The sequence below is a fragment of the Mesoplodon bidens genome (genome assembly GCF_964165515.1).
Source record: "Mesoplodon bidens genome assembly, chromosome: 10".
NCBI classification, from domain to species: Eukaryota; Metazoa; Chordata; class Mammalia; order Artiodactyla; family Ziphiidae; genus Mesoplodon; species Mesoplodon bidens.
The window spans coordinates 48,083,914-48,106,807 of NC_138172.1; the positions used below are offsets into that span (position 1 = coordinate 48,083,914).

The 22,894-nt window shown below is 40.2% G+C and overlaps 2 protein-coding genes across 5 annotated transcripts in view; one reads left to right on the top strand and one right to left on the bottom strand.

Annotated features, from left to right (window-relative positions):
* Positions 1-22,894, top strand: part of KIF15 (kinesin family member 15) — a 79,302-nt gene that overhangs the window by 38,393 nt on the left and 18,015 nt on the right. For 3 of the 4 annotated variants that reach the window (XM_081245625.1, XM_081245624.1, XM_081245627.1), the window contains exons 11-26: positions 133-256; positions 797-873; positions 1,100-1,309; positions 2,207-2,384; positions 4,582-4,747; positions 5,560-5,701; positions 12,676-12,873; positions 13,624-13,731; positions 14,269-14,374; positions 15,506-15,671; positions 18,102-18,252; positions 18,640-18,725; positions 19,708-19,777; positions 20,166-20,252; positions 20,853-20,957; positions 21,775-21,897. In XM_081245625.1, coding sequence (XP_081101751.1) covers positions 133-256; positions 797-873; positions 1,100-1,309; positions 2,207-2,384; positions 4,582-4,747; positions 5,560-5,701; positions 12,676-12,873; positions 13,624-13,731; positions 14,269-14,374; positions 15,506-15,671; positions 18,102-18,252; positions 18,640-18,725; positions 19,708-19,777; positions 20,166-20,252; positions 20,853-20,957; positions 21,775-21,897 — 2,097 coding nt within the window. The remainder of the gene's footprint in view (positions 1-132; positions 257-796; positions 874-1,099; positions 1,310-2,206; positions 2,385-4,581; positions 4,748-5,559; positions 5,702-12,675; positions 12,874-13,623; positions 13,732-14,268; positions 14,375-15,505; positions 15,672-18,101; positions 18,253-18,639; positions 18,726-19,707; positions 19,778-20,165; positions 20,253-20,852; positions 20,958-21,774; positions 21,898-22,894) is intronic. The other variant, XM_081245626.1, reaches the window with a different exon arrangement.
* Positions 10,753-11,615, bottom strand: LOC308623596 (protein LTO1 homolog; the record flags this gene model as incomplete). Its single annotated transcript, XM_081246194.1, has 1 exon — positions 10,753-11,615. The coding sequence occupies exon 1, from the start codon at positions 11,101-11,103 to the stop codon at positions 10,753-10,755; it is 351 nt and encodes a 116-aa protein (XP_081102320.1). The 5' UTR covers positions 11,104-11,615.

The following is a 22,894-nucleotide window of genomic DNA, read 5'->3' on the forward strand; positions in this document are numbered from 1 at the left end:
CTTTGGACTGTTTGTGAGATGCAAGTGCAGTTTTGTTTGGTCTTCGTCACTCCAAATCATACAAACAAATATAATCACGAGACTGTATGACTTAGCATTCTTTTAATGCTTTTTAAAAAAATTCTTGAACAGGCAGTGGTAAATGAAGACACGCAAGGAAATGTGACCCAGCTCCAAGCTGAAGTAAAGAGGCTCAAAGAGCAGCTGGCCCAGCTTACTGCAGGGCAGATACTACCAGAAAGCTTTCGGACTGGAGGTACGATGAGCGCAGTGTCCTCTAACCTGAGGAAATCCAGGTGTGGGTATTAGTATGAGAGCCCTCCAGTGACAGGCACAACACAGTAAGGCTACCCAGATTTCCCACAAGTGTCTGTTCCTGTTTATTTCACCTACATAGGAACATGGTACTTTGTAACCAGACACAGTTACCACAGGTACTGATTTCTGTGAGATGTGGTGGGAAGGGGGAGTAGAAATAATTTTGAATAATTCATCCCTAATAAGTGCTAAAAAGAGATACTAGTAAATTTCATTTAGATCCACTTCCAAGATTCTGTCATATGTAATCTTTATATGTTTACTAAATTGGATATGAGAGACTTACTTTTCTTCAAAGAATAGGCAATTTGTAGACTGGGTTAATTTGAAATTCATGAACTGGTGATGAGAGTCTGATTCTTTAAGACGAATTGAGAGCAGTCAGTCAAAGGCTATTTTAGCTCATTTCTTGTTCTTAAAATTTGGGAGATAAAACATTTTTCCTCTTTCCTTTTCTTTCTTACTGGACCCATTACAGACAAAGACGAGACTGACTACATGAAGTATTTCCGAGAGGCAATGTTATTCTTTAAGAAATCTGAACAGGAAAAGAAGGTAGGAAACTGAATTAGTAAAAGGGAATTCAAGATATTTTAGGCTTTCACTATGAGGAGCTTTTCCGAGTGAAATAAATGGCACAGGTAAATAAAACAAAGGAAGACTGAAAAACCTAATTTTGCCTTTGAGATTAAATGTGAAGTTAGTGTTTATTGCTTGTTTTGTGAAAATTTAGGGAAGCCCAATTATTTTTTATGTTTAACCAAATTATGAATTTCTTAAGTCTTTGGTAGAAAAAGTTAGCCAATTGGAAGACCTCACCCTCAAAAAAGAAAAATTTATTCAATCTAATAAAATGATCGTGAAATTCCGAGAGGATCAAATAATGCGCCTGGAGAAGCTCCACAAGGAATCCCGGGGAAGTTTTCTGCCCGAGGAGCAGGATCGTTTGCTGTCGGAATTGAGGGATGAGATTCAAACTCTGCGAGAACAAGTGAGTACATGACATTCGCAGTAATTGTAAAACTAAAAGAAGTTCAAGGCAAGTATGAATCAGTCACCAAATTGGTCAGCAAATTCTTGGAATTTAATGCAAGAGAAAGTGTTTTAAATGAATTCAACTGACAGTATGATTGCATAATGTGCCCCCCCTCCCCGCCCAATTTTCTAAAGTAGTAAAACCTGAAGGGAGAAGGGAGGATGTGGTGGTGGTGTCGCTGCCGTGGCATTTAGCCCCAGCAGGCCAAGCCCACTTCCTCCCAGTGGGCACCTGGGGTTATCGGAGCCAGGAGCCAGTAGTCTCTTCGCAGCTGAGCCCTTTGAAGTGTTGTTGTTTTTCCTTTTCCCTGAGAGGATGGATAGTTGACACAGGCACATAATTAAAAAACAAGGATAATCTCTTACCAGAAGGGATATCTTTTGAGAGGTTTTTCTGCATTTTCCAACTAATATTGATAGATGTTTTTACTTTTATCCCTTTTGTGCACAGAAGACAGCATACACACTTTTCTGTACCTTGCCCTTTTCATTTAATGTGTCTTTGGGGGGCATTCCTCCCTGGTCAGTAGAGTTTCCTAATTCTTTTCAGTGTGTTAATTCAAGCCGTCTCCTTTGCAGGAAGAGCATGCCACAATGTGCACCCTGTGCTTATCACTGCAGGTGCCTGGGTGAACGTTTCAGGGGTAGACAGGGAAGTTTCAAGTTTCCAGACCCGAATGTAGAGTTCAGAGTTGTAGAATATGCACATATTCAGTCTGATGGTAAAAGCTGAGGTGCTCCCCACCCCCACAGTGCCTGTGTGTCCACAGTGTTTGCTGTTGGCTTTCAGAAAGACTTGTTCACTAAGGTCATGTTTGTAAACACGTACGTCTCTAATTCTTCCATGTGACAGGTAGAGCATCACCCCAGAGTTGCAAAATATGCTATGGAAAATCATTCCCTCAGGGAGGAGAACAGAAGACTGAGATTGTCACAGCCTGTGAAAAGAGCCCACGAAATGGATGCCCAGACCATCACAATCCTGGAGAAAGCTTTCTTTGAAGTATCTGGCACAGAGAAAAATGACAAAAGTAAGACGTGATAATTGTAAACCTGCCTTCTAGGGGCGAGGGGACTGTTTAAAAGGGCATCGATATTGCCTTGCATTGAGGTTTTTCATTTTAGCCTCTAGACCTGGTGTACAAATTTCTTATATACATACTTATTCTTTATGAAGGCTAGTAGATACCCATTAGCAAAGGAATACTCAAAGAATATCTCTGTCTTACAGATAAAAGATTGATTCAGATATTACTTTACACTTTTATTAAATGGAATTTTCCTATTTTAAGTATTTGAAATGAAACGTGCTTAACTAATGACAACATGAATGAGTGTAGAGTTGAGATATTTATTCACCTGACGAACATCTGTACAGTGTGAGAGATGTCAGAGTGATCAGACTCACAGTCCAGCCAGCACAGTGATGGGTCCTGATGTCATGGTTGCGGGCCATGCTTGCCAGTGTACGTTCTGCTCTACATTAGTTCTGTAAGTTTACTGTTACTCTCTGAAAAGTGGTTTAGTTACTGATCTGATTTACATGCTTGGCAGCTATTGGTGTTAATGCTCTGGGATTTGGTAACAAAGTCTATGTTTGCTCCATTCTTAGAGTGAATATCTTCATGGTCTTTTATCACGCTCTGTTTCAGCCTTTGTTTCTCTTTAGGTTGAAATTGAGATAGTTCTAATCTTTTTATACTGCAATGATAAAAGAAAAAAAAAAAAATATATATATATATATTTTTTTTTTGCGGTACACGGGCCTCTCACTGTTGTGGCCTCTCCCCTTGCGGAGCACAGGCTCCGGACGCACAGGCTCAGCGGCCATGGCTCACGGGCCCAGCCGCTCTGCGGCACGTGGGATCTTCCCGGACCAGGGCACGAACCCGTGTCCCCTGCTTCGGCAGGAGGACTCTCAACCACTGCGCCACCAGGGAAGCCCGAAAAAAATATTTTTAAAATTTCCTTTTCCAAGCCTTCTTCCATTCTGTTATGAATTAACAAACGAATAAAATTCACAGAATACGGGTTGTAGAGAGACCACAATTTTAGATGCAAAGTTAAAATCAGGTTTTCTGTATTAGCTATTGTTTCCTACAGTGCTCTGTATTTGTTGGCCATTTTGCCCTCAATAGTACCTTAACTTACTACCTTTGAAAGATACTAATGGTAATTTCTGGACTCACCATCTTCTAAACATACATCATTCTCTAAACAATTTCTTTTTTAATAAGCAGTTTGGGGTATTTACTTCAACCTTTCTTCTTTTTTTTAAACATATTTATTATTTTTTTTTCCTTATTTTTTTTTGGCTGTGTCGGGTCTTACTTGGGGCACATGGGTTCTTTGTTGAGGCATCTCTGTTGAAGCATGCAGGATCTTTTCGTTACAGTGCACCGTCTGCTCGGGTTTCTGTCTAGCTGCAGCACGTGGTCTTCTCTCTAGTTGTGGCATGCAGGTTTTCTCTCTCTAGTTGTGGTGCACAGACTCCAGGGCTCGTGGGCCCTGTAGTTGTGGCACGTGGGCTCCAGAGCTCATGGGCTCCTCAGTAGTTTGCAGCAGGCGGGCTCTCATTGAGGCGCACGAGCTCAATAGTTGTGGTGCACGGGCTTAGTTGCTCCACGGCATGTGAGATCTTAGTTGCCTGGACAGGGATCGAACCCACGTCCCCTGCATTGGAAAGCTGATTCTTTACCACTGGACCACCAGCGAAGTCCCTCTCTAAACAGTTTTACATGTTACTTCCCATACTGAAACTCAGTGGCACTCTTTTCAACAAATTCAGCCTTCTAAGCAATCCCTGAAAATTAATATATTCTACCTGGTAGATGATACCAAGTTCTTTCAGTTGGCTGCCATTGCTATTTGTTTCTTTTGCTAAAAATTCATTGACCGTTGGCACTAATTCCTGCAAGATCCAGTTGGTGATGTTTCTCTGTCCAGCAGTGTGGGTGTTATACTTCAGTCATTGTTTGCTCTTTTCTCTTAATGGAAAAGGTGTTGGCTTAAATATGCCTCTTCATCCTGTGGCTTCACAGCTTCTCAGAAACAACTTCTGATACTCTTTGATGCACTGGCTTGTGTCTTATGTCTCCTCTTGAGTTACAGGCTCTTGTATTTTAGGGTCCACTTTCCAATGATTTCTCTTTTTTCCTCCTTGTGCTTCAAAATTGATACCTGGCAGAGAACTTAGAATATGTATTCTGTTGTTTTTCTCTTTCAAAGACCAGGTTGTTTCCTTATTATCAGGTCAGCAAAGATTCTCTCCCAAAGCTCCGAAAGAGCCATGTTCGTTAGCAAACACTGAGAAGTTAAAAGCACAACTCCTGCAAGTTCAGACAGAGCTGAATAATTCAAAGCAAGAATATGAAGAATTCAAAGAACTAACTAGGTAAAGTATAAATACACATTCATGCTTACTATTTCTGATCTTTTAGCGTTGCTTTGTTTTGGTGTTTAGCATTGATGATTTAATTGAGCATTTACCTTAAATATTCTAATATAGCAGCTAACTTGTTTTGACATGAAGGAAAAGAGCTTGCATCTAGCTCTTTTTCTTTACTCATTTTTAAAAATTGAAGTACAGTTGACATAAACTTCTAGTCTTTAATAATATATTCAATGAACTAGATGATACAGATGTTTTAAGGGATATACCTGTTAAGATGAGTATCTGTTAAAGTTACTTGTAAATTCTTTATCTGGCCAGCAAATTTAAATCACCACTGTTATGAATTAGATCAGGATTTTTAGAAATTACAGGTTTGTTAATAGTCTTTTTTTTTTGAGATTCAAGTTCTATGCAGTTATTTATTTTTTATTAAATTTTTCCTGTTAATATTCTCACTTGATATTCTTTGTAAAAGAAAACAGATAAGCCACATTCATATTATAACTAAGATTAATCCTATTCTAAAATATATAGAAATGTTTGTTTTAAAAATAACATATTACATATGGAATCATTGTGGATTGTTTGGGCTTTTGAATTGGAGCTCTACCATTTGCTAGTTGAATACCTTAAACAGTTATCAATCTCTGAGTTGTATTTTACCCAATTGGAAAATCCCAGTAATAATCTGAAAATATCTCTGATTTAAAGAGATAACTATAAAGTTTTGTGAGAATATAAACTGTAAAGTACTCTACAAATGTATGACATTACTTATTACCTGAAACACTCAATATTATAATATGTATTAGGAAAAGGCAGCTGGAATTAGAATCAGAGCTTCAGTCTTTGCAAAAAGCGAACCTTAATCTTGAAAACCTTTTGGAAGCAACAAAAGCCTGCAAGCGGCAAGAAGTTTCTCAGCTGAATAAAATTCATGCTGAAACACTTAAGGTAGGTAATCTGAAGCAATACTTCAACCTTAAATCAGTGGTGTCTCATTTTGTTAATAATGGAGAGTCTGCACAGATTATCTCCAGATACAGATAGAATCCCTTGCCAACAGTTAACCCCAGGGTAATACTAGTCCTAGGGTTCTGATGTATACCCCCAGTGGCAGGGTCATGTAGGGAAGAATACAGCATTTGGAATCAGACCTGGGTTCAAATTCTAATCTGTCAGTAACCTTAGGCAGGGTTTCCTAACTTCTGAGCCTCATTTATTGCCTCTGAATTGGAGACGAGGCCAACTTAATAACGGGGTTTTTAGAGCATTAAATGAGATAATAAAGTGCCTGGCACCTGATGGCTCTCAGTATATGGCAATTGTTGCTATAATGTGTTGTGTGCTCAAAGCTTGCAGTGGAAGAATAGAAATCCTAAAGATAAAGACCACTAAAGGATCAAGGGTAACATAGGGGATAATAGAAGGGATTGTTGCCCTAAATAACCGTAGCCCTCATGAAAGAAGAAAACTGTGAACATCTGAGAATGAGGAGAGGGAAGGGGAATGCATAAGGAAGGCAAAGCTTAAGAAGCTGATGCTGCTCATCCTGGTTATTTTAACTTTTGGACCAAATTCTCTGAAGGCTAAAAAAAAACCTTTCCTTATACATCTTAAAAAAAATAGGTGTTTATCTCTAATGGTTATCTTTATCAGTGATGCCTTTTGTATCACTTAATAGGATACTGCTTTTCAAAGTAATTTTATTTGTTTGAATAGGTAATCACATGACTGGATTTTTTTTTAATATTATTTATTTGGTTGCACTGGGTCTTAGTTGCAGCAGGCAAGCTCCTTAGTTGCAGCTCGCAGGTTCCTTAGTTGCGGCTTGCCGGCTCCTTAGTTGCAGTACATGGGCTCCTTAGTTGTGGCATGCAAACTTTTAGTTGCGGCATGGATGTGGGATCTAATTCCCTGGCCAGGGATCGAATCTGGGCCCCCTGCATTGGGAGTGTAGAGTCTTAACTGCTGCACCACCAGGGAAGTCCCATGACTGGAATTTTTAAAGGTACAAAGTGACAAGTCTCATTCTGTCTGCTGTCCTTTCAGCCAACCAAGACCCTCCTTGGAGGCAGACAATGTCACGAAGTTTTTTTGTTTTTTCTTTCTTTTTCATATATTTTTTTATTTTTCACAAACAGTAGCATACACATACACATCATTCTACACCTCAATTTTTTGTTTAAACATAATGATATTTTAGAGTTTGTCCCATGTCTAAAGGGAGAAAAACTTTCTTCTCCTTATTTATTTATTTATTTATTTTTTGGCTGCGTTGGGTTTTTGTTGCTGCTCATGGGCCTTCTCTAGTTGTGGTGAGCGGGGGCTACTCTTTGTTGCAGTGCACGGGCTTCTCATTGTGGTGGCTTCTCTTGTTGTGGAGCACGGGCTCTAGGTGCGTGGGCTTCAGTAGTTGCAGCACGCGGGCTCAATAGTTCTGGCACACAGACTTAGTTTCTCTACGGCATGTGGAATCTTCCTGGACCAGGACTTGAACCTGTGTCCCCTGCATTGGCAGCCAGATTCTTAACCACTGCACCACCAGGGAAGTCCCTCTCTCCTTTTTGCTTTTGTTTGTTTTTTGTTTTGTTTTGGCCGCTGCACAGGAATATACTGTATGAATATATCATGATTTAACTTGATATATATCAAGTTAAATACTATTATTTAACTTGAAAATACTATTTTCAAGTAAATACAAGAAAAATACTATTTTTTCTTATAAAGGTAGAATTTTTAAGATTGCTTTTTTAAAAAGGTGGCCTTTAAAATCTGTGCAGGAAATTATTTTAAAATACTTGCAGAATATCACTAAATGTTTCATAATTTGAGTTTGTAGCCCCTTAGCAATAGAATTATAGAGCTTGAAGCACTGTGGCATTCTAGTCTACTTCTTTTTTTTTTTTTTTTTTTTTTTTAATGCGGTGTGCGGGCCTCTCACTGTTGTGGCCTCTCCCGTTGCGGAGCACAGGCTCCGGACCAGCTATGGCTCATGGGCCCAGCCGCTCCGCGGCATGTGGGATCTTCCCGGACCAGGGCACAAACCCATGTCCCCTGCATCGGCAGGTGGACTCTCAACCACTGTGCCACCAGAGAAGCCCTCTAGTCTACTTCTTTTTATAGCTGAGCAAACAGGATGAAGGGGATTAAAAGGTTTGCCAAGAGTAGCATAGCAATTCAGGTCTTGTTGTTGTTGTTCATTTTTAATTATGTGAGAACTTTATGGATACATTACCCTTGTTTAAAGAAAGTATACATATGTATACAAGTTTTGGTTAAAGTTCCTTTTGAGTACCACTGCCAGTCTGGGTCTAATCTGGTCCTTCATCCCCCATCCCCATCCCCAGGGGTAATTTATTATCAATTTGGGAATCCTTTTTCTTAGCAATTTTGTACAGTAAATATACATAGTCTGAGAAGATATGTGGAGTTATTTCATAGAGTTGTTTTTGTTGTTGTTGTACTTTGTTTTTAAAAATAAATGGAATCATCCTACATATGTTATTCTGCAATGGGCTTTTGTTAACTCAGGAATATGCCTTGGGTCTTTCCACATGAACTAGTACTTAGAACTCTACCTCATTTTAAACCCAGGCTTCTGTGCTTTGGAATAATTCCGTGGCTTATTTAGGTGGTTTCCAGTGCAAGCATTTTCCGGGGCGGGTTTTATGAAGGAGAAGTGGTAGTTTTAGGACGTTTCAGCATCCTGCTGAAGTGCCCTCCAAGTGGCTGCACCACATTCCTTCCCAGGAAACTTGGGAGCACTCCTTCCATAGCACTGGCCCCAGAACTGGCATTGTTCGACAGTCTAATGGGTGAAAATGGTTTTAATTCTACTTCCCCTCATTTCTAGTGAGGTCAGACCACAACTTTTCCTATGTTCATTGCCATTGGTTGGAACACAGGAAAAGATGTTTGACCTATGCAAAAGTGCCTATTTTCCTACTAGTTATTTATCTTTTTCTTGTGATTTGTAGGCGTTTTATGTGTTAATCTTTTGTTTGTTATGTATACTGCCAGTATATTCTGTCATCATGTTCCTTGTCTTTCATCTTTGTATGCGATACTTTTGTTATACAGAAGTTAAAAATTTTTGATATAGCCAAGTTTATTGATCTTTTATCTTTGCGACTTTCTTTTTTTGGCCGTGCTGAGTGGCTTGCTGGATCTTACTTCCCTGACCAGAGATGGAACCCGGGCCCCAGCAGTGAAGGTGCCAAGTCCTGGCCACTGGCCTGCCAGGGAATTCCCTCTTTGTGACTTTTTAAATACATTTTTAAAGGCCTAGACAATCTCAAGAGCATCAGTATATTCTACTTTCTTTTACTACTTTTATTTTACTTATTTATTTTTTTTTTGCTTTAAAATATGCTGTTTATTTTTTTCTCCAATTATAAAAATAATACATTATCCAAACAGATAGTTTAGGAAACACAAAAATCCACCCAGGAAAACGACAACAAAAGCCCCTCCATTCCACCAGCCAGAGATAAGCGCTGCTGGTGTCTGTGACGCAGGCACATCTGAGGCCGTGCGCCCAGCCCTGGCCTCTGCAGATCTGAGGTGGGGCTGCAGGCCAGGAACAAAGAGCGAGACACACATAAGACAGCCGAGCAGGATAAAGCCAGAGTCTTGTCTTCCAACAACTAGAAGCTGTTTCTCCCTCCTTGGCACACGGTGAGGGCCAGCGTCCCAGGCCCCGCAGGGACCCCCCCAGCATCTGCCAGGGGAGCACGGTTTACCCAGATGCTCTGGAATGATTTTAAAATCTGGAACGGATTCACGGCTACCCCTGTGCTAATCTCACTCACGGCTTCCAGATCTGCTCCCTGGGCCAGAAGCGGGTGGGGAGAGGCCTCGGGCCAGGGTGCCCGAGGGGCCTGGACACGGGCCGTCATGTGCAGAGAAATGCCCAGGAGCCACGCATCTCAGGGGGGACTGGCCTGCCTGGACCTCACCGCATACAGACGATGCCTTTTAAGTCTGGGCAGAAGACAGAAGAACTCACGATAAAAGGAAGGCTGCAGTAAGGCTCCAAAGTTTCTGCACATAGAACGGTGACCATTTTTGATGCTGCAGAGCCCAACCCACCAGGGGACACAGGAAGAGCATGTCCCGGCTTCCTGAGGACAGGGCTGGCCTCCCCTCCTCTCAGCCAGACACCCACATCCATGGCCACAGGGGATGCCCCAGGGCTCCCCGGGGCACAGTGGGGACCTGCGGGCAGGGACCCTGAGCCTGTGGGTGCGACCGCACGGTCCAGAGCAGGCACCAGGAGACGGGGGAGAGAGCCGGGTGCCGGGGTTGGAGTCCCAGCTTTACCGCCCGCTGCCCTTGGACCAGGCTGTCTGTTGGGCCTTGGTTTCCTTATCTATAAAATGGGAATAATGCCCACCTCATGGGCTCCTGAAGGGACTAAATAAAACATGAGAAGCAGGTCACAGCACTGGCGCATCTCAAGGGTCAATAAATGTCACAGTACCCATCACTCCTTCCCATTAACCTGCTTCGTGTCAACCCTGTGGCTCTCATTTTTTTAAAAACTGTCCCTCTGAGCGCTGACCAAAGCCTGGGGGGTAAAGGGGAGGTTTATCCTATCCAGAGCCAACCCAAATCTAGATCCAGCCAGGCCTACCAGGTGACGAGAACCCGTGAGCCAGCGGCCTGGACCCTGGACCAGAGAAGAGCATCCCCGTCAGGGCTCTGCCAGGGCTCTGCCAGGGCCGCGTTCAGACTGCAGAGCAGACAGGGCCCAACAAAGGATGGGCTTCTGTGGAGGGGCCCCATGGGGGGCACTGAGGCGATGCAGGCAGACCTCAGGGGAAGGCACCGGCCAAGCTGGAACTCTCCCTGCAAAACTGAATCCCTCCTCATTGTTTTGCCTTTAATCACATTTTTAAACACTTAACATACAAACATCTGTTCCTTGATGTTTCCTCTTTGTTCCTCTGTCATCCTCAAAATGAAAGTCCAGAACCTTCTGCACTAATTTTAAAGTCGGGCTAAACGTTTAGTAATGAACAAGGCTGCTTAAATTTCCCTCTAATTTTGTCTAAGTCTTCGTGAAGTTTATCATAAGTAGGGTCATCATAAGGGAGTTTCTGAATCATTCCAATCAACGATTCTAAGACCTTCATCTTTTTGCTGTCTTTCTCAGTGGCAGAACCGTGCAGGAGACATCTCCAAGCAAAAGCAAAACCTTGGTAGTATCTGATCTCAGATCTGATTTTAGCTCCATGTAACGTGTTATACTGTCTTCCTTCAATCATACCCAAACTACTTCCGTATTCATAGCCTTCCTGATACCCTTCCCCGTGAAACCTCTCATCCGCCATCACGATGGCATCGAACATGTCCTGACTCCCGGCCGTGGCGGCAGCCGCCCCGCCCCCATCCGCCACCCCTCGGGCTCGGCCGCCCCACTCTGTGGCCACAGACCCGCAGAGCCTCGGGCACGGATGCCTCTTTTACTACTTTTATAATTTTATTTTTACATTGAGATTTTTTTTAATAGTTACTCTTTTTATTTATTTATTGGCTGCCTTGGGTCTTCATTGCTGCGCATGGGCCCTCTAGTTGCGGAGAGCGGAGGCCGCTCTTCGCTGTGGTGCGTGGTCTTCTCTTATTGCGGAGCACGGCCTCCAGGTGCACGGGCTCAGTAGTTGTGGTGCGCGGGCTTTGTTGCTCCGCAGCATGTGGGATCTTCCCGGACCAGGGCTCGAACCCGTGTCCCCTGCATTGGCAGGTGGATTCTTAACCACTGCGCCACAGGGAAGTCCCTACATTGAGATTTTTAATGCGTCTGCTATTTTATTTTTAAATGGCATGACATACAGGTTTACCTTTTTTAAAAAATAGACCATGTTTTATATATGGAATCTAAAAAATAAAGTTCTGAAGAACCTAGGGAGGGGCAGGACAGGAATAAAGATGCAGACGTAGAGAATGGACTTGAGGACACAGAGGGGGGAAGGGTAAGCTGGGACAAAATGAGAGAGTGGCACGGACTTACATACACTACCAAATGTAAAATAGATAGCTAGTGGGAAGCAGCCGCATAGCACAGGGAGATCAGCTCGGTGCTTTGTGACCGCCTGGAGGGGTGGGATAGGGAGGGTGGGAGGGAGGGAGATGCAAGAGGGAGGAGATATGGGGACATATGTATATGTACAGCTGATTCACTTTGTTATAAAGCAGAAACTAACACACCATTGTAAAGCAACTATACTCCAAAAAGATGTTTAAAAAAGTAATAAAAATAGACCATGTTTTTCTGAATTTGAACTTTCCATATATAAATTATTCTAATTCTGGACTTTTTGTTTTCTTCCAGTGTTCTATTTGATTATACATATGCTAATAATGTATTGTTTTAGTGACCATACACTTATATTTTTATATTGACCAGGGAAGTCTTCCTGATTTGTTGTCTTTTTAATTGTCTCTTCTGGTGCTTTTTTTTTTTTTTTTTTTTTTTGTATACAGTTTGGAGTCGACTTATCAAGTTTCATTTTAAAAAATCTTACAATTTTTGCTTGAGACTGCTTTGAACTGATAGGTTTGTTTCCACAAGGGCATTTCTATGCAGCCTCTCAAGGATACCTTTTCTTTTCTTTTTTTCTTAAATATTTGTTTATTTGGCTGCTCCAGGTCTTAGTTGCAGCATGTGGGATCTTTAGTTGCGGCATGTGAACTCTTAGTTGTGGAATGTGGGATCTAGTTCTCTGACCAGGGATTGAACCTGGGCCCCCTGCATTGGGAGCATGGAGTCTTAGCCACTGGACCACCAGGGAAGTCCCAAGGATACCTTTTCTTTTCTCTTGATGAATAGAATTATAATTTTATCCTCTCTGTTCACATAATTATAAATATGCTATTGTTTTCATGTGTGCTAATGTTGTTTTCCTAATAATTTTTTGCTGCAGATCATAACGACACCAACCAAGGCTTATCAACTTTGGTCTCGACCACTACCAAAATTAAGCCCTGAACTGGAGAGCTTTAGCTCTGCACACACTCAGAATTCTAGCAGATTGGATAAGGATATCTTAAATGAACCATTGCCACCTGAGATTAATGAACAAGCTTTTGAAGCCATTTCTGAAGAGCACAGAATGGTGCAGGTACCTGTTTAGTATTAAAATCATATCTTTTTAAGGATGAGTGTGTAAAAATCCCTGGGTTAGAAATCAGCCTGCTCTTGTTCTTTTAATCTGTTTTGCAGTATTTAGCAAGCCAGTTTCCACTCTCCTTGAGCTTTGATTCGCTCGTGTGTAAAAAGACCAGTTTGCCACTAGCTTCTAGTTCCAGAACTGGTTTACATGGCACAGTGTTGTATCTGCTAAAGAAGATTAAATAGTTGAAAGAATCTTGTGATCAAATTTTAGACAGCTTTTGGTATATTTGAAATAACATGTGAAGTTTGTTTATCTCAGAATTCAGTGATTTGTTTTTTCTTTTAAGAAGTTTATCTGCTGTCTAGTAAAACTTATAGGGAGCCACATCACCCCAAATTCCAAAATTTTGCCCTTCCACGGGTATGGAGGCCTTTCTGGTGAAGTCACTTCATATAGGCCTGAGAAAGCTTCTTAGAAGTCTCAAGATGGCTCTATGATTTAATCTATGATTTTAATTTTAATCACTTCTTTCCTTTGTGTTTGAAATTATCCACTTTGATGGGCCACAAGTATAATTCTGAAACATGAGAAATCATTAGTGTAGTCTTTTGAAATGGTTTTCTGGCTCCAGACTGGCCTTTGATACCTTTGTCCATATGAGGTTTTGAGTTTTGTATTTTTAATGCAGAAGAAATAATGGAATGTTTAAGATGTCCATTAAAAGAATCTTTGACAACTGAAGTTCTTGTATTGCAGGAACAAATGTGTGCCCTTCAAGTCAAGTTGGATGAAGAAGAGCATAAAAACCTAAAGCTTCAGCAGCACATTGACAAACTGGAACATCATTCTACTCAAATGCAGGAGGTGAGACCATGAGCGTTGCCTCAGAAAATATATGAAACAGATCCTCAAAAGGGTAAGCTGTGACAAAGCGAAAGAGAGTCATGGACATATATACACTATCAAACGTAAGGTAGATAGATAGTGGGAAGCAGCCGCAGAGCACAGGGAGATCAGCTCGGTGCTTTGTGACTGCCTGGAGGGGTGGGACGGGGAGGGTGGGAGGGAGGGAGATGCATGAGGGAAGGGATGTGGGAACAGATGTACATGTATGACTGATTCACTTTGTTATAAAGCAGAAACTAAAAAAAAAAAAAAAAAAAAAAAAAAAGAGCATCCCAGGAAGGAAATGACTTTATGAAGCCTTGATCAAGGTTTATTTGAGTTGTATTCTCTATTTTGTTACTTCACCTACTATTTTGTTACTTCACCTACTATAATGAGACACATCCCTAGTCTGAATTTAAGACTAGATTTTAAAAACAGAAACAAGGTGATGATTTGGAGTGTGTCTTAGCATGCCAGTATTTTTTTTCCAGTAAATTTATCTCTTTCCCAAAGCTTTTCTCATCAGAAAGAACTGATTGGACCAAACAGCAGCAAGGGTATCTCTCTCAGTTGAATGTCCTTGAAAAGCAGCTTCAAGACACTCAAACGAAGAATGACTGTGAGTCTGAACACTGGAAGCTTCCTAATCTGAATACTGTAACTCAGTATCTTTTTACTCATATGGATAAAATGTTGTCCCTGTGTTTTTGGTTGGTTGTTTCTGTTTGTTTGTTTTAAATTAAACCAGATGAGTAATAGCAATATATTATAAAAGGTAATTTTTTCCAGGACTGCTCTCAAACAAATGATACAAATGTTTGCTTAAAGTTTTAATACTGCTTTGAAAACAAAGCGTCTTGAATTCATAAGATGAACGTTTTACTAGTGACAAAAAAGCATAAAATATATTTGTATATATTCATAGATGTGGGAATATCATTTAATTCCCAGTTTTTTCAGTTTCTTCTTTCATCAGAATATTTGCAATAGCTTATGATAAAGCTAAGGCAAAAAAAGACAGCCGTTTCCTTTTCTTTGATCTAAAATTTACCTAATTTTGTTTGTTTGTTTGTTTTGTTTTGTTTTTTGCGGTACGCGGGCCTCTCACTGTTGTGGCCTCTCCCGTTGCGGAGCACAGGCTCCGGACGCGCAGGCTCAGCGGCCATGGCTCACAGGCCCAGCCGCTCCACGGCATGTGGGATCTTCCTGGACCGGGGCACGAACCCGCCTCCCCTGCATCGGCAGGTGGACTCTCAACCACTGCACCACCAGGGAAGCCCCAAAGTTACCTAATTTTAATTCCAGTTGGAGTTTCCTTAGAAGACCAGAGTGTTTAGCTTATTTTGGAAAGTTCTGGTGCATCTCCAAGGGTTTTCAATAAGTAAGATTAGGTCACTTAAAATACATTAAATCTCTTGGCTTTTTTTCTTATTTGAAGAGTTTTGATGCACATTCTGCAGGAGAAATGTAGAAAAATCAAATGACCTACATGTGAGGGACAGGTGTTAGCTTTTTTTTTTTGGTAGAAATATACCAAAAACCGTGAGCAAGGGAGAGGAAGAAAATAGAAATTTCAGTGCTCCTAGATACCTCCCATTTAGTTGTTCAAGATTTTTACTCTTAAAATGGTCTCTTCAACTTGTTTTTGCTGATTGTGTGAAGGGTACCTATCAAATTTATTTGCCTCCTTTGTAAAAAATACATGTAAAGAAAAGTCTGTTAAGAGTTATTATGTGTTTGTTTGTTTTAGTTTTGGAAAGTGAGGTACATGACCTGCGAGTAGTTCTTCATTCTGCAGACAAGGAGCTGTCTTCGGTGAAACTGGAGTATATTTCATTCAGAGAGAGTCAGGAGAAAGAACTCAACAGCCTTTCTGAAAGACACATGCATGTACAGCTTCAACTGGATAATGTCAGGTAGAGTTGTTCTGTTATTGTTTCAAGTTGCCTGATTAGCCTGTAACCCAGGACTACTTGAAGTACAAGTGCTATAAACCCAACTCAAACTAGTTTAAAAAAACTAAAAGGTAATTTATTGGGAATTCCCTGGCTGTCCAGTGGTTAGGACTCTGTGCTTTCACTGCCAAGGGCCTGGGTTTGATCCCTGGTCAGGGAATTTAAATCCTGCAAGCCGCACTGTGCCCCCACTTAAAAAAAAAAAAAAAAAAAAAAAGGTAGTTTATTGGCTCACGACATTGGGAAGCCCCAGAGGTGATTTTGATTTCACGGACAAACTAGATTGAATCTCAAACAATATTGTCAGTGTGCATCCCCATACACCCATCCCCCCCAGCTTCTCTCCCTCACTTCCTCTTTCTCTCCCTCCCTCCCTTTCTCTCTGCTCTTCTTCCCTCTGTGTATTGCCCTTATTCTCTTCTACTGTTGAAGACCTTCCTCTATGTGACAGGGAACAGATTGCCTCAGACAGCTCCATCTTCTGTCTCCTGGCATAACAATCCCTGCGAAGAAATTCTCTCTCCCCATCGCCATATATCAATCCCAGAGAAAATTGGTATTGTTCTTGCTTGAGTCATCTGCTTACTTTTGGATCAATCACTTACCAGGGGTTAGCCCAACAGAGGTGATGTGTCTGTTCCCTCTCCAGCGGGAAAGGTGTGCTCTTACTAGAAGGGACAGTACAAGGTAGACCAAATCAGTAGTTGCCACCATTGTCCACAGTAACTCCAGAGGCTGGCTAGTTAGTCACGTGCTGGTAATCTTGAAACAAAGTAATCTAAGATGTAAATTGTTTGTTTTTACTGTTTTTTTCCTCACTAATTTCAACCTTTTGTAAAACGTAACTTATAACCATCTTGTGTTTTTGATGCTATTTCCCAAGTCTTTGGCAATAATTTAATAATGGACATTTTGATTGTGATACTGTGAGTGTGACTGCTTACTCTAGAAAAGCTGCTAATAGATAACCTTGAATTTAGTTTTTATAGACATTGCAAAGACTAAAACCTGTAATACTTGAGTGTTTTTTGAATATGCAACAAGGAATTAAAAATAGAGGAAGAAAATTTGAGGTCTGCATGTCTCCATAGACATGTTTTTGTTGGGCCTGCCTGCCCAGTATGGTTTTTGAAAAAAATTTAGCATAGCATTTTTAAAATTGAGAACTTTCTTATAAAGATCCATATTTCAGCATCCTCTTAAAAATCCGACAAGTTGGTGGCACTGGGCCCACATTCTTGTATGGCAGCCATCCTTTAGAGAGGGGCCTGTGCTAAGTCAGCACAGCCTCCACTCCCCGATGCCATTTCCCCAGCACCAAGACTGCTGGTCAATGGCTATTTATCATCACAGGTGCACTGTTGTTTTTTCTTACACCTGGTATTAGTTTTTAACATCTGAATCAATAAATCTTATCTTGGTTCTGTTGTAAACTAATTTTGTGTAATTTTTTTTGCACTCAATGTGACATACATTGAGTATATCACTTACTGGGCTGCTTAAACTGTCATGGCTCTCAAAGGTTGTTAAGACCTCTAAGTGAAACCACCCAACCGCCTTGTATTTCTTGAATTATTTTACCTGCTTTATATATACAGCTTGTATATTAAATCATATGTTCTCCCTCCCTACCATGTATTGTCTGTATATCTATCTTTAGCAACTGATTTATCCTACTTCGTAATTTGCCACTTCTGCTCTGCATGGAGTTAGTGAAGCCAGATAGATCCAGGTCTCATAGCCCTCTGTGTACAAGCTGGGACATCTGTTTTGGGTGGTCCAGAGGTCATGTTTACTAGTTTTTGGATGAACTCTGTTTGGGCATGTCACAGTATGTTGCGAAGTAGAATAAGAGGGTGAAAACCTAAAAAGCAATAAGTAATAATTATGTGATTTAAAAGATAGTTCTATCCTAAAGGAGTTTATTCTCTTGCTCAGATCAAAGCCATATTTGCCGTCTTGAAAAACCTTCCTAGAGTCGGGAGAATAGGTGTTGAGTCTATAGAGTTCAGCTATCAACAAAATTAAATCAATGGGCAGTCTTTAGTTTACATGAGGGTTAGGTCTGGAACCCCCTAAATGAGTCTCATCACCCGAAATTGCCAGTCAATTAAACATGTCTGGTTGAAATCACGGGAGAAAGAATGAAGAAGTAAATGGCTGCAGGCTAACATGCCCAACCTGTCTTTTCCATCCCCATCACACTAATATTTGTGCATCACATCATAATGACCATTTCACAGAAGTCTGTAAGGAGCTTTACATCAGTCAAGCCTTCTGTAAGTTGGGAATGGTCTGTAGATGGGATAAAGTGAACTGCAGATAAAGCTGACTAGCAGAACTACATTTAATGTCTATATTTACATTTGTAAAAATGTTTTCCTGTTAAAGATTAGAAAATGAAAAGCTTCTTGAGAGCAAAACCTGCCTACAGGATTCCTATGACAACTTACAAGAAGTAATGAAGTTTGAAATTGACCAACTTTCAAAAAACCTCCAAAACTGCAAAAAAGAAAATGAAACTCTGAAATCTGATCTGAATGTAAGTTAAGAAGGATATTGGGGGCTTCCCTGGTGGCGCAGTGGTTGAGAGTCCGCCTGCCGATGCAGGGGAAACGGGTTCGTGCCCCGGTCTGGGAGGATCCCACATGCCGCGGAGCGGCTGGGCCCGTGAGCCATGGCCGCTGGGCCTGTGCGTCCGGAGCCTGTGCTCCGCAAAGGGAGAGGCCACAACAGTGAGAGGCCCACATACCGCAAAAAAAAAAAAAAAAAAAAAAGAAGGATATTGGTTATTGGTGAACTTGTTCTGGATGTGTGACTGTTTGACCTCTTCCTAACTTCTGTACTGGCCCATTGTGCCTGCCACGTAGAAGGCACTCCATGTGTTTGTTGACTACACCTTAAAATCTAATATAACATTGTCTTTTAGAATTTGATGGAGCTTTTTGAGGCAGAGAAAGAACGCAATAACAAATTATTATTACAATTTGAAGAAGATAAAGAAAACAGTTCTAAGTGAGTGCTATTTATCTTTTCCATAGTTGACTAGAATATCATTTACTACCACATTCTTTATCTTGCGGGTTTTCTTTTTTCTTTTTTTAATTGCTAATAGCCTGTTAAGTTTTTTTTTAAAGCATTCCAAAACGAATATCAGATTTTTTTGTATAAATGGCTATGTAGAGAAACTTAATTTTTCGAAACATTTAATAACTAGCTACAGTACTTTTTAAATGAATAGCAGTTGGTGGTGATCAGAACTCGGGACCTTCTGTAAATAAATCACAGTATTTATTATTGAAAGGTAGGGACTGATTTATTTCTGTCTCTACTATTTGATTTCTCTCTGCTCTTTTTTTCTTCTGGTCCCTTATATGAACACCATTGTCTTTCTTTCCTCTCTCCAAATTCTTTTCCTTGATGATCTATCTCAGTCTCTTCGTTCCAGCCAACAGGAGGATTATTACTCTAATAAGAAGAATTTGTATTAGTGTATTCAGCAGATACTTGTAGAGTTCTTACTATGAGACAGATTCTCTTCTAGTCCCTGCTATATACTGGTGATTCCATCTAATTGGGAAAGACAGTTAACATTTAGTCGTTCATTCAAACGCTTAGTGATATCCAGCAAGCCAGGCACTGTTCTGGTAAATGCCAGGACATTTAGAGGTAAGACAGTGAACAAAATAGCCCCGCCCTTTTGAGGTTCACATTGTAGCACAGAGAGATGGGTAGTAAGTAAATACTACATATTATGTTAGAGAGTCCTAAGTACTCTGGAGAAAAATAAACTGTCCTGGCACAAAACTGGGTTCTTGTTAAATAACTGTTGAAGAAACTGGTTCAAATTTCTGATCCTACTGGAATACAATTCCTAACACCAAGTACGTGTCTAATAAAGTTCAGTTGCATTGCATTGAGTCTCTTCTGTACAAATGGACTCAGTTCCTGTTTCCATTGAATGAGTCATGAGTAAAAGATAGTTCTTCTTTTCCAGAGAAATCTTAGAAGTTCTTGAAGCTGTACGTCAGGAGAAACAGAAGGAGATGGCCAAGTGTGAGCAGCAGGTATATGTCCTATACTCTAACTCTGAAATTTGAGGTTTATAACTTTTATTCCTGATGTCCAAAGAGATTTGTTAAAAAAACTGTTTCAGCTTTCAGATGTTGAAAATTTATAATAAAAAGATGGAATTTTTGGTTGGTTGTATTATTTTCAACTCTTGTTTTTCTAACTTCCAGATGGCTGTAATCATAATTTGTTGGTGGTTTCCTGATAGAGACCACAAAATCATTATCTTTTAACCCAACTTTTTATTTTCAAATATTACTCCATAGTATACACCGTTTAATATGAAAAGCAGATTTCAACTCCTTTTATGCTTTTTAAAATACATGTGTGTGGTTAACTTTGTGATTTAATTCTCTTTCTAAAAATATTAATTTTCCCCCATAGATGGCAAAAGTACAAAAACTAGAAGAGAGTTTGTGTGCTACCGAAAAAGTAATCAGTTCTCTAGAGAAGTCTAGAGATGCTGACAAGGTAGGTAGAGGTTGAGACTATAGCCCCCTGCATTTTCCTTATAAACGCTGCCTTCACATTCCAGTCTCCTGCTCCCAGGGTTAGCTAGCATTTCTGTATGCACTTAGGCCTTGCTCATCTTCCAAGGTTGCTAGAGAATGAAGTCTTTAAGTTAATTTTCCTCATAACTTCAACCCAAACTGTTCTATCACTCTTGATGGCAGTGTTTCTAAAACACATCCCTGCCCCCTTTAACTAGGATGCTGTCAGTCCGACCTTTTCTCATTGATTGTGAGTGCCATGATACAAATTCTCAAATCCCTGGTGTTGGCTTTAACTAGAATAATAAACATTAATATGTATGTCTGAACATAAAATTAGGTGTACATTCCTTATATGTCTAGCTCTTATTCATTCATAAAACCAAAGCAAATGATTAACTAAAATATTAGAAAACCAATAAAATATAAATTGGTAATATTAATAATGTAATGTGACACATGATATTTTGCTAAAATAAAATTGACTTCTATTGTCATTTGGAAAGATAAATGATTTATTATTAAAAAAAGATCTCCTTGCTGTCGTTGAGTATGAAGATATTGTTTCTGTCCTTGTCAGGAAGTTGTAGCTGACCTCATGAGCCAGATCCAGGAGCTAAGAACCTCAGTCTCTGAGAAAACAGAAACCATAGACACCCTGAGGCAAGAACTGAAGGACATCAATGTAAGTTCTGTCGCCAACAAGATATTAAATTTGAGCATGAGGCATAGTTCACAGACTCAAGTGGTTAACCAATGCCCCACAGAAAAAAGGGTTCTGTGGTCACCCAGGTTTGAAAATATGTACTAGTGAAAGCTCAGCAGGCTTGGGTATCTGCAGAACCCGCAGGGCCTTTAACATGCTGACGTGTGTGCTGTGTGCATCTTGGGAAAGCAAAGTTGGCTGCAGCATTTCTCAGATCTCACTGACCTGAGAACAGTGCTCTCTGTGCACATTTGGGAATTGCTGATCCAAGTCAGATCAGAAACAGACTGGCTGTTGCCTCTGATGGTTAAGGGTATGTGGTATTCCTTAATTGCTTCAAGAAAAAAAATAGCACATTTTAGTTAAGTTCAGAGACATCAGTGATTTAGAAAGTGAGTTTGTTTCCCCATTATTGGACTTTATCGTTTCCTAAAGTAACTACTTACTCTTCCTGCATATAAATGGTGAATGCTTCCTCTGTCCCTTGGGTCAAGGTAGTTTTTTGTTAATGTTCCTCACTCCTGTGCTCCAAAGGGAGCTTGCTGCACTCCACTGATTTCTGATAAAGATGACAAAACCAGATGTTTTTTCACTGATACCTGTGGGACTTTTCCACTTCTTCTTGCCATTCATCCATTAACTCTTCCACTCCTTCATTCAACAAGTGGTTATTGAGTTTATTTGTGTTAATCTGGTCATCACCTTGGAACTCAGACTCATTCTTCAGTTATTTTAATCTAAAAATAAACTGATAATAAAGCAGACAGATCTTGTATCATCATTTTCTTTTCTGCAGGGCAAATATAATTCTGCTTTGGTTGACAAAGAAGAGAGCAAAGCATTGATTAAGAGACAGGAAGTGGACATTCTGGATCTGAAAGAATCCCTGAGACTGAGAATACTCTCCGAGGACATAGAGGTAGATGTTAACACATCATCACCCTTTTTGGTTTATTACTTGTCAGTATGTTTCTGTGTGTTATTAATGAATAAATAGAAGACTTTTAAAAAGGAGTAAGTCATAATTTGAGCCACTTTCCCTAAGGTAGTTAGACAATTGATAGATAATACTAAGATTGTTATATTTTGTTTAGTTGATTTATTTTCATTCATTTGTGCTAACACCATGCTAGGTTCCTGTAACTCACCCTCTTCTGAAAAGGAAGAAGAGTGGAAACTGCATTTACTTGGAGGTAGTGGTAGCATCAGGGAGCAAAGAAAGGGCTGGTTAACCAAAAATTGCTTCTTGTGTTTTAGCTAAAATAAGTTTTAATTATCTGGTTGTTGATGTAAATGTATCTTTTTAAAAATTAAGCAGTACTGTCGTGTGGTTCAAAATTCAAAATATATAAAGCAATATACATTCCCTCTTGTATATCCTTCCAGAGATATTTTTGGCTAGTCCTATATACCTTGAGTTTTCCTTTTTTCACAACAGATGGTAACCCACTATGTATACTTCTCTGAACCTGCTTTAGAAATAGTTTTCTTGCTATCCATGAAACAAATTCAACAAATATTTATTGAACCCACCTGCCATACAACCTGTACCTGTTTGTCATTTGGGATTGGAAGAATGAAACACAGTTACTTACCTTGAGGCATGCAATCTAGCTTAAGAGGTAGATGTATTATGATGTAATAAATGACTTGGGAGCACAGAAAAGCGAGGGAGAGGAGTAGTTATGCCTGGAGAATTCCAAAGAGCTTCCCGGAGAAGACAGTATTAGAATAAGACTTTGCTAGGGAGGGAAGCCTGGCACCTGTGAATGTTTGTGGAGCATCCTCATAAAGGGGAACAGTTGGGTGTGACTGACTTGAGGTGGTTGGCTTTTGGGACAACCCAATAATAATCTAGATATGAGAATTAGATGCATATAATAGTGAAAAATTCAAATCAACTGAAATATTTAGTG